Consider the following 14681-nt stretch of genomic DNA (forward strand, 5'->3'; position numbering starts at 1 on the left):
CATGTAATAAACTGATTTAGATTTCAAATTCCGAAATTTAAAAATGTCTGCATTGTTTAGCAATTTAAAGGGGGGAAAAAATGAGAGGAAAAAAATTATTATCTTTTGCTGGTACATTATGCTTATATGACAAAATTTTCATTATTAATTACATTAGAAGACAACATTAAAAATTTTGTTTACCTTATACTCTCTGATTTCCTCCATCAAAACCTCATCAGCTGTAGAAGCAAGCTCAAACTTCTTTCCTCTTTCAACTTCCCTCCTTAAGCTGATGATATCTTCCTGTAAGAAAAATATATAGTTTTTACAGAGCAAATACAAATTTATGTGCATTTAATTGAAGAATTATTTCAATGTATCAATTCTATTTCAAATAATTTGCTTACAAATTAAATAAAGAAAGGATTATTCAAATTCTTGCACAATACCGATCAGATTTTAAATGAGAAATAAGGATATATATAATAAGAATATAAGACAAATTAAAGCTGTAAAATAATTTGAACTGGGTAATTTGCAAAGCTATTTTTATAGATTAATGGTGACTTACTTTAATGATGATTAAAAAAAATACTAATAATTCTTAGAATTGCTGAGCAGTGCATATATAGGATAAATTTATATTTAAACTAAATGTAATTGTTAAATATTTATATCTGATCATTTCTATTTGGCAAATTCAGTGTATCTGTATAAAATAAAACTAATAACAAATTATCTCTCTGCATTTAAAAAAACTTGCAAATTAAAAATCATTATTCTACTCAATATAACTCCAATTTTTTAATTTTACTGCATTCATCTTTGACTTTTATTTTTTGTGTACTTTAGATAATGTTCATCGTCACAGAGAGATAATGAGAAATCAATCATTGTGAAATATGTTAAAGATACAAGTTGATGTTGATTTTTTCTCACAATTATGTACTGTTAAAAAAATTCTCTGAATGTACCAATTCAGATTATTAATATAATTGGAATAACCAATATACTTAGGGTCACTTATATATGCACTAGTTCCAATTATACCTATTCTTTATACTACATTAAAATCAACCAAGTAGAAAAAATAAATCTCTAAATTTGTCATTATTAATTTATGATGATGATAAACTACATGCTCAATTTCTACTGTACCTCTCAACTGAAATTTATGTATTAAGACTTTAGTAAATACAAAAATAAATAAAAATACAATAAATAATAATAATAATAAAAACCTGTAGTCTCTTGGTCTTGAATGCCTCTTGTTGTAAAGCACTTGTTTTTTCAGCAACAGTATTCTGAACTTCCTTGAGATGCGATAAGTACTTTTCTAAATGCAATCTTAAATCAGCCGATGACTGGGCACTTTCGATGGACTTTCGTTTCTGCATTTCAGATGACTGTTGCCTTAAACTGGAGAAACAAAAAGAGAGCTTTTAAAAATTACTACAAAAATTGCATAAATAAATCTTGTGTTTTAAGAAAATTATAAATATAAACCATACAGAAATTTAAATTACGACGACTTATTTCTAAAATTAGCAAATTTTATCACAAATATTGCTAATTAGAAAGTTTTATAATTATTCTTAATGTAAAAATTTTCAAAAAGTTATCAATTATTTTCTTTTTGAATAAACAACACTATTCTATATTTCCAGGGATTAAAGGAAATATGGTTTGCCAGGCAATAAAAAAATTATGTTTATAAAAGCATTAAAAATCTGAAATGCATTTTATTAAAGAAGAATTTAAAAACCATGAACAAATCATTTCAGAGATGTAACAATTTAAACTAAATTTATTGACAAACCTTAGCTCTTTCTCAACAGTAGCAACATTAGTTTGTAATAACCTTTCTTTCTCCTCTAGCTTTCGAACAACCAAGTTTTGTGCATCAACTTGACTCTTGAATGTCATAACCTGTTCTGTTAGCATACTCTTTTCCTCACGTAACAACTTGTGAATTTGGTTAGACTTGATCCTCTGTAGGGAGGAAAAGATAAATCAAAATGAAGTAATAATAATAAATTGTTTATAAAAAAATACTAACCAACAATTTATTAACCCTTTCTGCAAAGTAAATTGAATTTTAATTACTTTCATGTTTGATTTTAACTAACTTTCAATAGCAAAAATAACCCAATAAATTTGTATGTATGTATGTGTGCTTGTAATACACACTGAAGTTACCATGTTATTTAAACCTGATTTAACAATATAAATTTATAATCACACAAATAAAACAGTTTCACTAACAAGAAACTATTCATATATAATTCAATACTGATGATTTGATCATTCAACACTCAAAAAAAATCATACCATCTGTATTATATTATTTTAGACCATAAAACCAATTACTGGGAATCTCTTTTTTTTTTTTTTTTTTTTTTTTTTTTTTTTAAATTTACAAATACAATTTTGTATGTAGATAATACAATGATAATAGAAATTTTCCAATATAAAACTGAAAGATAAAAACAGCAGGAATTCGATATGATTAACTAGAATATTTTCAAGATATAAATTTCACATTTGTTATATATTCTGCATGAATTTCATACTAAGGAACTTAATTTCACCCCACTGTCATAAAAACTCAGCATGTGCTTTTTGTTCATTGTTCATATAAGACATACAATATTAATAAAACTCCTAAAGCATTAATCAATTGAGAGAAAAATAATTTTAAACTTCACTGAAAGATTCTATTAATATCATTTATATATATTACATTGTCTATTAATATCATTGAAAATAATTTGATTATAACATAAAAATCATAGTTAAAAAAATGTACCTATTTCTCTGATAATTAAGATTTAAAAACTTTAATCTGGACTTGTTTTGACATAACTATTTTTAAATTATAAACAAATGAAATAAATATTCTTAGTCTACTATGATGTAAACTCAGAAATGATTACAGATTTTGTAAACTTCTTTAATACTCAAATTTCAGTGACATACTTGCTTCTTGCACAAGTGGTGAATAATTATGCACTTTTCAATTTGGAGAAGAAAGAATTACCTCTGACATAAGTTTAAAATTAGCATCATCTTTTTCACGTAATTGCTGAATAAGACGAAGATTTTGTTCTTGCATGTCTTCAAAGGCTTGCCCAGTAATGTCCATTTCATTTAAAAGAGCTTCTTCTTCCTAAAATTTATTAAAGAAACAGCAATGTAATATCCAATTTTCTAATGAATTTCGCTAAAGAAATAAAGTATAAAAATAAATAAAATGGATAAACTTTATAGATTTGGATAAGCAAAAATTTTGATTCCAGTTATATTTAATTACCAAAGTAGAAGAAATGCCCCCCCCCCTATTTTCAATATTCTGCTTCAGAATAGATATCTCATATTTATTTATATGTTTTCTAATAAAATTTTTGTTTCCACTTAAATTTAACACTCAAAGGAGAAGAAGGGACTTTTTTTAATTTTTTAAATTCTGCTTCAAAGCAAATGATTCATATATATATATATATAATTTGCTTTAAAGTAAAATTTTATATATATATATCCTGTAAATATTTTAAACATTTTTAAGATCTGATAACACATCAAAAAGGATCATCAAAACTTTTGTTTTGATGATCATTTCCCATTACTTTAAATTATTTAATTCTTACTAATAGTGTTAAAGAAAAACCTAACAATATAGATGTATTGGCAGCATATCCCCTTCCACCTAAAATTTTCAAAGTGTGATAATATTTAGTTTTTAAAGATTGGATAATTTCTTAAAGCTTAATACTTATGGTCATTGATTAAATGATTTCAATGTTGATGAAGAAATGGATTCTCTACATTAAAAGATATATATTTCTAAAGCAAAATAGAAAATTGTGCACTTAAATTTGGAGAATTCTTTTAAAATGTAAGCAGACATAATATTTTAGTGAAATCGTAAGCACCATCTGTTGATACAATTAAAAAAGAGACAGGTAGATATTTTTCTTTTTTGTTTGTTTATTATTCATTTAAAGGCATTATAACAAAGTGTCTAAATAACATTTGAAAATGACAGATTAAATTTTTCTGGTTACAAACAGCTGCATTTAAAATATTTTAATTCTAAAAACGAATAAAGTTAGAAAAAAATATACAACTTAGAATAAAAAACAGGCTAAATAAGTGTGTTTAAATATAAATTATGAAAGAAAGAGAACTGCATTATATAATTGATGAATATTTAAAAAATATTTTCAAATTATATATATATAAAAAAAAAAAAAACTTAAATGAATTTAAGAAAGCATGAAGCAACAACAACTAGCACTTTTTCTTGCTAAGAATATTTTATTTCCACCATTAGAGGATTGAATGATCTAGTCTCAATTATGTTTTATAAAAAAATTATCATTAACAGGAAATCAGCTTCTCAAAATTACCTGCTTTTGAGAAGCTAACTGCTTCTGCAAGGACTGAAGTTGATCTTCTAAAGCTTTTATCTTTTTCAAAGCTTCTTCATCTGCTAATTTTCTTCGTTCTTTTCGTTCATTATCTAAATTCTTCTTAATTTGGTTTCGCAATTCTTCTACCTCAGCTCTTGCCTTTTTTTCAGCAGCCATTAACTAAAAATGACAGTACAAATTCACTGATATTTTAGACTGAAAAAACAACTGTTTTCTAAAAATAGTTTAAAATTTTCTCCAAAAAAGAATTTGTTTATATTTATTTGGATCTCTTATATATTCTGAATGAAAAATAGTTTTACTGATAAATTATTCATTTTCTTATTTTAAACATGCAAATACATCTATATAATTAAACATTTGATTAGATAAATCACAAGATACATATAAGAAAATAAACAAAATGCAAGATGGTTCATTCTGTTCAATTTTAAAGAGAATCAATACAAAGATTCTTAATACCATTATTATTTGGAAAATCAAATAACAATAAATTTTATACATAAAAAAGAGGAAGTACAAGATAATAAATGTTATGAAAACCAGCAGCAGTGGTCTTTCTAAAACTTTCTCTGAGACTCTCTATTAAAGATGTCACCACAGTGAATGCATTGCACTAATAGCTATGAGATATGAATTTTAGGAATGAATTTAGCATTTTTACTGAACTTATAGTATGATCCTTGGTGAATAACTTTCCTGGCTTATGGTTAACAATATCCGAATATCGAATTATTCTTTTAGGTCCATTTTTTCAACTAATTAAAACAAATTTTACAGAAAACTACATTTGTAACCACAAAATCACATATCAAATTCAATATTTTTATGTCATTGCATTTGAGTTAATATGTTTACATGTTTCTGAAAGTATAGACTGACAGTTGTCAAACCATTTGTTGTATTTATCTCATGTTTAAAATATAGATATTAAATCTGTGTACTGAATTTCATCCATCTAGTTCCCTTCGCATTGTAATTATGCAAATTTCTATTAGATCTTAATAAAAATCTACAAATTTTGTATAAAGACCATATACAAAATTCTTTCTCAAAACTGGAAAAAAAAAATCCCTGTATATATATTCAACATATGATGAAATGCATGAACAACACTCATGTGCTAGTTATAATGCAAAGTAATTTTAAGGAGTAAAAAGAGTAAAGAAAGAAAGCAACAATTTCACATTATTGGAAATAATAATATATTAAAAAAAGATTTATCTGTACATTAAAAAAATTATTTTTATTTATTATCTGAAATTTAGCAAGATAAAATTTATATATCAATGGGGAGGGGGGTATACATTAGATTTCCTGTTCTTTAACTGTAAGTCACACAAAATTAAGGATTCAGATGAAATAAAGCACAAAACGTTTTTGTTATGATACAAATCATTTAATGATTACTTGATAAAAAAACATGAAAAAGCCAGATTACTTTTTTAAATTCATTTTTGCCAATTCATATATTTGGACTTCATGTTCTGCAAATTTTTCAGCCATCAGTTTCATGGAACTAATCTTTAACAAACAAGGTACACCATTTTTGTACAGCTTAATGTACATTTTTTAGCTATTTCACTTTTAATGAAGATATGTGAAAATATCTCCGATATCTCGTATGTATTTAAGGACAAATGTGATTCAACAAGTTTTAATGTCCATAAAAATTCAGCTTTAAGCGATGGTTCTGTAAATAAAAAATTTGAAATCGATTTATTTTCGGATATGATATGTCATCTTTTCCTGTACCCTTTTAGATATTAACATCAGTGATGACTCTTTTGAACTTGCTGGCGGTTTCACATGTCTTCCTCTTTCGGCATATCTAGTAAAATGCATATTTTCCCATATTACTTAGGCATATTATTTTTTAATAGTGAGCAATACGCAAGAAATGGATTTCGCAGAAATCTACGAATCCATTCAGTAAAATCAGAATTGATTTTTTAATCCTTCCAATTCATATTAAATACAGATTTTGAGCAGCTCATTGTTTTTAAAAATTCTCTAATCTACTTTGAATAAGCTGACAGTTTCTCAAATAATAAACTAACCATTCAATAAACTCAAGCACTGTAGACAAAACAATCCCACGCTGCTTCCACAGATTGAATGTTGCAACCACAGAAATGTATTCAATTCTTTCACACAGTTACAGAAGTTTCATATATGCTCATTATCTGTAATTCGGGAATCTCACGGAAAAAGAACAACTGTTTCACAAATGAAAACTGGAATGATCTATACAGAAAAAAAAAGGGGAGGAAGGAAAGGGGTGAATTACAGCATTACACAATCACGAATGGTATTATTTTGTTTTTAAAAGCTATGACTACAATCTTTTATTCCTGCAATCTTTAAAGACCAGCATTATTTAGATGGGAAAAAAATAAGAAATGTAGAATTCCTTGTATTTTCCTGGTTTTTTTTTTTAAGTTTCAAATTTCCTTTCATTTTCCTGGTTTTTTCTGTTGATTTTTTAATTCCTAATTTTTCCCAGTGGCGTGGCAACCCAGATATACATTTCATATGTCTAACTCAAAGCATTTTTCTGTTATCTTTGTCACAGACAGACATTTTCCAAAAATGTGTTTTTTTAACTCAGGAAGGTCTAAAACATCGAGGTTTGTCAAAATCCCGAGTTTAAATTGTTTGACAATCACAATATTTTCTCTATAATTCATTTGCAAGAAAGTGAAAAAGAATCAAAGTTAATAATATAAGTCATATTTGAATATCAATGTGCTATCATAACATTTCATTTTACATTACTATTAAAATAAAGTTAAGAACTGTAGGATGATCCCAAATTTCTAATAATATCAAATTATTCAATATCAAATATTGATTATTACCTGAGCTTTATCTCTTTGCTCTTTTGGTGCTCCTTTGTACATATCCAAAAGAAGCTTAAGTTCCTTTTGTGCTTCTTGAGATTTTCTAATTGGTGAAAATAACATTTTAAAGTGCACTTTAAATAAAAGGAAAGGCAAAAAATCAGGATTTTAAAAGCAAATAATTTTATGACTTAACTTTTTAAAATAATAATAAATTAAATAAACCAAAACAATATTTTACTAAATATGCAAATGAATAAGAGAAAATATACCTGAAATGAAATATGTATCAGTAAAATATTTAGTGAAAACTGTGACAAAATACTAATGGCCAAGATATTATTTTGCTTAATAAAATATTTTAGATAATTTTAATGATTATGATGGAAATATTTGGATGCTTCACAAATTTAGTATTGATTACATAAAAAAATTGTAACATTATACTAATCCTGATGAATTTCAAAATGAAAATGCTTTTGATTAGATTTGAAAAAGATAAAGATATATTAAGTTGAAAAATGACTAAACTGGCTTTTGTGCATATAATACATAGAAATTAGTAGTTATTAAAATGCAAGAGAAGACAAAAGTCACTTTCTATGTATTATCAAATTCGTTCTAAAGCTATAGCCATTTGGTGTAAAAATAATTTTAAGCACAAATTGAGGAAAAAAAAAAAAAAAATCTCCACAATGTGGTGATTTGATGAGAGAACACCTACTTATAATGCCTTCAAAAAAGCTTTGATAACATTTTTAGACCATTTACTTAAAACGCAGACTTGTTCTTTCTATGTTGTTTATGTTTGTAAAAAAGTTAAATGTTTGTAAAAAGATAAAAATTTCATCAAAATCCTACAGATAATTTCATTTTGAAATTTTATTCCCAAGACTCCAAGGCCTTAATTTCAATGAGAAATATTGAGTAATGGTAAGAAAACAACTTTTAAAAATAATTATTTAACTCATTATCTATCAAAGGAAAAATAAAATTTGGTTCCTTCATAATTCCAGTTATTTAAAGATGTAAATTAATTTTTCAAAAACCTTAATTTCTAATACAACAATTTTTCTTTCTCAACTGTCGACCTTTGCTCTATTTTAGGTTGAAAAATGTGCATCAACGATACATATGTATGCTAATAAATAGTAAAATAATTATGAAAATTGCTGTTGTTTTGTAAATAAGCAATGTGGGTATATAAAATTAAAAGTATTACTAAAACATTATGAATAAATATTTCATCATTATGAATAAATATTTCATTATATTAACTTAACTAAAATTATAGCTTTAAAGATTTTTCCTATTACTTTAATTGTGCTTTAAGCTCCCGTATAATTTCAGCATCAGACTTTCCTTTTTCTCTCATATCAGTTTCTTCATCTCTAAAATGATCGTCATCTTTTTCTTTTTTAACAACTACTTCCTCTTTTACTGTTGCATTCATAGGAATAGAATTGGAAGATCCTGAGGAGTTATTTGATGGCTCCTCTTTAATGTTTGCAAGAGTTTCATGCATATTTGCAAGAGGCTATTTAAAGAGACAAAATAAAATACTAACATATATGCCATCATAAAATTCAGAATAAAGAAAAATATAAACAGAATTGTTTGAATAACATAATATAAAAAAATTTCAATTTCTCACATTCTTTGCAAAAAATAGTTAAATTAAACAGAATAAAACAACGCTAAGTAAGAAAATTAAAATTAACAAAGCAAAAAATTTAATTGGCATAAAAGTCGACTATTTTGTATTTTTAAAATATTTTATTCTAGATTCATATCTAGTTTTAGAAAGAAGGTTTCTATATTCAATTATATATTTTAAAAATCTCAGATTTCCGAAATAACATTAAATTGTTCACCTTCTATTTATTAACTCTTTTAGTATATAAACTTTGACATTGAATGTAAAACTTACCTGTAATTTAGCTAATTCTGCAGTCATTTCTTTTAATTTTCTTTTGTATCTTTGTACTTCCCCTTTCAGTTGATGGTTATGATTTTGTAGACTAGTTATAAGATGTCTCATTTCACGATTTATAGGACCTGCAATTTAAAAACAAAGGTAACAATCAGTTGTATATAAAAACACTATTATTTACGATTTGTTTACAGACAATCCTCTATGAGAATATCAGTTATTTATTGTTATGAATTGTTAAAATAAATAAATGTTCTGATTTTAACAAAAGAAGCATAAATCTCACAGACTGATTTTAGATACTTTTCTTGAGTACCAGTGCTTGTGCACTTCTACTCAGTCTGAAAATGATTACAGAGTCTTAAGAATGAAAGTACAGTAAAAATATTTATATCTTCTGAGTGATTGAAATTATTAGTTGATATGGCTAAAAATCATATTTACCACCCCTTCTTTTTTAATTAAAAAAATTCTTATGTTTGATTGTTTTTCCTCTCAGCACATACATATAATTCAAAAATTATATAAAAGATTATATATATAAGTTTTCTAACTATAAAGAAGATATATGAGGCAGAGGGGTAGAATTTGTGCCAAAAAATAAATTAGTAGTAAGCCAAAAATATTCTTATATTAACCATAAAATAATTTAATATAAATATGTACATAATTTTTACACATGTACAAAACTGTTAATAGTTTAAAAGATTTAAATAATGCCTTCATTTTTGAAATATATTCCTCTTCTTTTTCAAATGTATTTCTCATATCATTCCTCTTCATAAAATATATTCCTCTTTGAAAAATAGAATTTTAATACATTTGGATAAAAATTGCTTAATTTATTGGTTTCCACAATTTGCTTGTAAAATATTTATGTTTCAATAACATATATTCAAAAAGTACAATTTCACTATCCATTTTTAAAACAATATGCACATAACAAAAAAAATTACCAGTTTGCTCATTTGCAGCTAAATTTTGTTCAAACTCAACCCGTAACATTTCATATTCCTTTCTAACTTGAGCTAAAGCATCTTCTAGCTGTATGACTTCTGTTCTCAGCTTCTTTTGCAGAGCTAGCTCTTCACTCTGAAATTAACAAAAAATGCAAAATTTACTAAAAAACCGCTGAAAATATTTTAAAGAAAATACAAGAATTTACATAGACAGAATTAAAGTTACATTTCATTCTACCAGATCATTATCATATTTCTTTAAATAACTGAATAATGAAAAATTTAAATAGAAATATTTCATTCATCTTCAAAATTTGAACTGCATCTCTACATCAAAACAGTACTATTTAGTATGCATGACAAACTATTATTTCAGAAAACTAAGAATGTAAAATGCTGATAAAATAAAATTGTTTCCATTAATTTTATTTCTGATTATTTTAATGATGAGAAATAAAATTAATGGAATCACTTTGTTGAAAAACTATTATTAAAAGAGCAATGCAAGGAACTTCTTGAGTAAAGAAGAAAACAAAACATTTGTCAACAGAAATTAATTATATGTTAATATATCATGCAAAAATCTTTTTGAAATATAGTTTTATAAATTTATACAAATTACAAAAATATATAAAAATAATTTTTAAATTAAACTGAATTTATATTTATAAAAAAATTAATTAATTAAAAAAGTAATTATTTTATTAAATTTTAAATAAAAATTAGTCATCTTGATGGGCAGATATTCAATTTGCCTCTCCACAAAATTTGGGATTTAGTTCTAAATAGTTAAATAATCAATTATTTGATATTCAATTGTTGGCTGTGTTTAGAAGTATAATTTTGAATTGTTCCAGTCTAATTTTTGAATTTAGACAGAATTCTGCCCTCCAATATTTCATACAGATGACTCAAGTGGAACAGCTTTATTTTCAGTATAGCCATAGATTTTAAAAACTACTCTTGTTTGAAACTTATAAAAAATAAAGTAATGGTTAATAATTCTTTCCAATTATTCAATCATATTAAAAGTCCTATCACAAAAGCTATAAAATATTTCAACCCAAAAATTAAATTTCCAAGGAAACCAAAGAACATTTACCTAAAAAAAAAGAAATCAAGAACAAAGAAACAATATTAAATATATATAATCAAATAAGCATATTTTCAAAACCTAAATTAAGAAGAAATTAAAAGCTTATTTATTTTCTTATGAAATGCCAAAAGCAGGAGATTTAAATTGTAAATACTGGGAAAACAAAAGCAAAGTAAAAAAAAAAGGTTACAATTTAAATTAATTAATGTAAATGCATTAAAAGTTGTATTACTTTGCAAGAGAAGTTTAAAGTTAAAATGAAGCAAAAAACAATTTAATGCTAAAACTTCCATTTACAGTTATTTAACAAATTGAAAGGTGCATGATTAAAATTTTGATGAAAATAAAAATACATTGAAATAATGAATAGCATTGTTGCATAATTAATTAAACAATATTTTTTTAAATATCAAAATTATGTAAAAAAAGTTGTACAATTACATTAATATAATCAAAACAAATTTTCTTAAAATGATAAGAAAATAACTTTTGTGAGATAATACTTTGTAAATTCATTACATACATAAAAAAAAAAGCTTGTTTAATTTTTAATAAAATAAAATTTTAAAGAAATTGCTCCAAGGACCACATTTCCAGCCATCAAAGCATATTTATTCCAAATTTGGTAGATCTTTATTTAAAGATTTATGAGAGAAGATGTCAATGCACACATAAAATTTGCTTTTACTATGTAAGAAACTGTCTACTTGCAAGTTAAAAATGTAACAATAATTGAATCTCTCTTTGTTTATTTGATACATTATTAATTTTGTATAAACTATACAAATATAATTTTAAAAAAAGGCAAATACATATATGAGGACAAATATACATTATTAGTCAATTGAGGATAAAATATTTAGTGATTAAAGATGAATTCCTTGCTTCAGACAAAAGAATTTAATTATTATTATTACACCTTACTTAGTACCAAGGATAATCTGATCAAGACAGAATTTTTTTCTTTGTTAGAGAGAAACAAAACAAAATAGAATAAAACTGCTCATGAATTAAAAGGATTCAAAATTTCTTATTCAAAATAAGTGCTAATTTAGTGTTGATGAGAAAGTAAATATTGAATTGACATTAAAAACAAATTATAATAATTATAAATTAGGAATATAATATTTTTCCAGAACTATTCTTAATACATAACCAGGGTGAAAAAAAAGTGTTTATAACTTCAAAGCATTACAGTTTACATTAAAACTAGTTTTATATTGCATTTCAATTAGGCTATTATTTTAAGCTTATAATTCATTCAAATGATAAAAAAAATGAATAATAAATAATTTGGGTGCAAAAAATTTCAAACTATACTTTGAATGTTGACAAATAATTTTTTAAAAAAACTGCACACACAAATATTAGCTCATCAAAATTTTGCAAACAATTTAATTAATAATTTAAAGGGGGAAAAAATCAAATAATCTTTAGTATATAAAAAGGCTCTTTATAACAGGTTAAAATTCATTAGTAAAATATTTTAAAATAAAAATCAGTGAACAAGTTAAGTTTTAAAAGGTATCTTTGAATACTATTAGAATTAAAAGCAAAAATAATTGTAAATTTCAGGAAAATAAAAAAAATAAAAATTATTAAATATATGTAAAGATTAATTTATTTTTAATGGGTTACAATAGTAGAGCTAGAATCAATACATAAGTATAAATAACATAACAATATACAAGGAATCTTAATTAAATCATAACATTAACTAATGCAATATATCAATTAAATTTGAGTATATGTTAGATGAAAGGAATATTAAGAAATAAAGTCCACTTTTATTCTTCTCATATAACTAATTCTCTATAATTCATATAACTGAACATTTCCCCTAGTAATTTAAAGTATCTCTTTAAGAAAACTACACAATCTATATGAAATAAATTCTGTATATTACCTCCATTTGCTCAATTTGACGTAGATGTGTATTTTTGCTTGTAGCCATTAAATTGCGAGTTTCTTCTAACATTGTTTTCAGTTGCATGCTTTCATTATACAATACAGAAAATTGAGATTGTAAACATTTATATTCTGTTGTTTCAACTACGACACTTTCAGGAAGGCATTGGAGCTAGAAATAAAATTAAATATTACACATTTAAATACAAATAATATAAATTTAAATTGTTAAAATTTAATATTATAAAAAAGATTTTTGCTAATAGTTTCATAATCATTTTCATACTTCATATTTATTAAAAAAGTATTATTAATATTGAGATATTATTAATGTTTAAATGATAAAGAATTATGGTTAATTCAGTAATGACATTTGGTAATTCAGTAATAATAATTTAAAAGAATTACAAAACTTCATTATACTGGATACAAAAGAAAACAGATAATTTTTTTTAATGCAATGGTCCTATAAAATGCCAACTCTATAAAAAATAAAATAATTTAAAATTATTAAATATTAGCTTATATATCAACACCACCAGGAAGGTATATTTTATTTTAAAAAATAACAAATATTTCAAAGTTTTCATTAAAACAGCCTTTATACTTCAGGTTTTGTGAGCAAAACTTATAATTATAAAAACAAAAATTAACAGAGGCTACAGTTATGATATCAAATCTATGGTTGCCAGTGACTACATGATGTAAATATAATTTAATGATAGCACTGAATTATTTGAATACTAGCATGCATTCAAATAAATGCAATTTTTAAAACCATATCTATTTTTATGAAAACAAATTACAATTTTCCTGATAAAGGAGAAATTAATTTTTAATAAAATAGTTTTCTACAAACAGTTATAATAAGTAAATAACAACTTACGTCCATTTTAAGTTTTTCAACTAATTTTAAGGATTCTTTATGTTGAGTATTCAAAGTTTCCAGCTCCATCAAACGGTTATTAGCTAGCTCTTTTTGTGCTTCTAGTTCTTTCTGTAAATCTTCCATCTACATTGAAAAAAATCTCACATTAATATTAATTACAGTAAGCACTTCAATTGCAGAAGTGCCACATATTTCTTACAGAAAGTAATGCAGAAAAAAAAATCATTTTACAAAATATTTACATTTAATATTTAAATAACTGTTTCTCTTACCTTAGCTTGAGTGACTGTATTGACAGGTGGTTTGCCTTCACTATCAGTTAAATTATAAGCTTTCAATTTAGTAAGACATTCAGATAAATGCATATCAAGTTTTTCTTCTCGTTGTTTAGTTTTGGATAAATCATATTCTAAATCTTCTATATGGTTCCTTAATTCAGCATTTGCTATTTCTTGTGCAGCCAATTTATCATTCACTTCAGCAAACTGTGAATAAAAGAATATATTTTAATACAGAGACAAATAATTAAAGCACTTAATTTCCACAATAACAACATATTTTATAAAATTAATTTGTTTTATTTTATTATGATTATCTCCTGATATACAAGAAACCCTATATACATTGTTTTGTTAAAA

At 24.5% G+C, this 14681-nt stretch overlaps 1 protein-coding gene across 4 annotated transcripts in view; it reads right to left on the reverse strand.

The window, feature by feature from the left end:
• LOC129965500 (E3 ubiquitin-protein ligase BRE1B-like) overlaps positions 1-14681 on the reverse strand; it is a 30346-nt gene that overhangs the window by 3458 nt on the left and 12207 nt on the right. For 3 of the 4 annotated variants that reach the window (XM_056079455.1, XM_056079454.1, XM_056079453.1), the window contains 12 exons: positions 14316-14528; positions 14041-14166; positions 13153-13326; positions 10148-10283; positions 9189-9316; positions 8575-8795; positions 7277-7361; positions 4392-4574; positions 3023-3151; positions 1802-1974; positions 1224-1401; positions 184-285 (listed from right to left, as the gene is read on the reverse strand). In XM_056079455.1, coding sequence (XP_055935430.1) covers positions 184-285; positions 1224-1401; positions 1802-1974; positions 3023-3151; positions 4392-4574; positions 7277-7361; positions 8575-8795; positions 9189-9316; positions 10148-10283; positions 13153-13326; positions 14041-14166; positions 14316-14528 — 1848 coding nt within the window. The remainder of the gene's footprint in view (positions 1-183; positions 286-1223; positions 1402-1801; positions 1975-3022; positions 3152-4391; positions 4575-7276; positions 7362-8574; positions 8796-9188; positions 9317-10147; positions 10284-13152; positions 13327-14040; positions 14167-14315; positions 14529-14681) is intronic. The other variant, XM_056079456.1, reaches the window with a different exon arrangement.

The sequence above is a fragment of the Argiope bruennichi genome, chromosome 4 (assembly GCF_947563725.1).
Source record: "Argiope bruennichi chromosome 4, qqArgBrue1.1, whole genome shotgun sequence".
Classification (NCBI taxonomy): domain Eukaryota; kingdom Metazoa; phylum Arthropoda; class Arachnida; order Araneae; family Araneidae; genus Argiope; species Argiope bruennichi.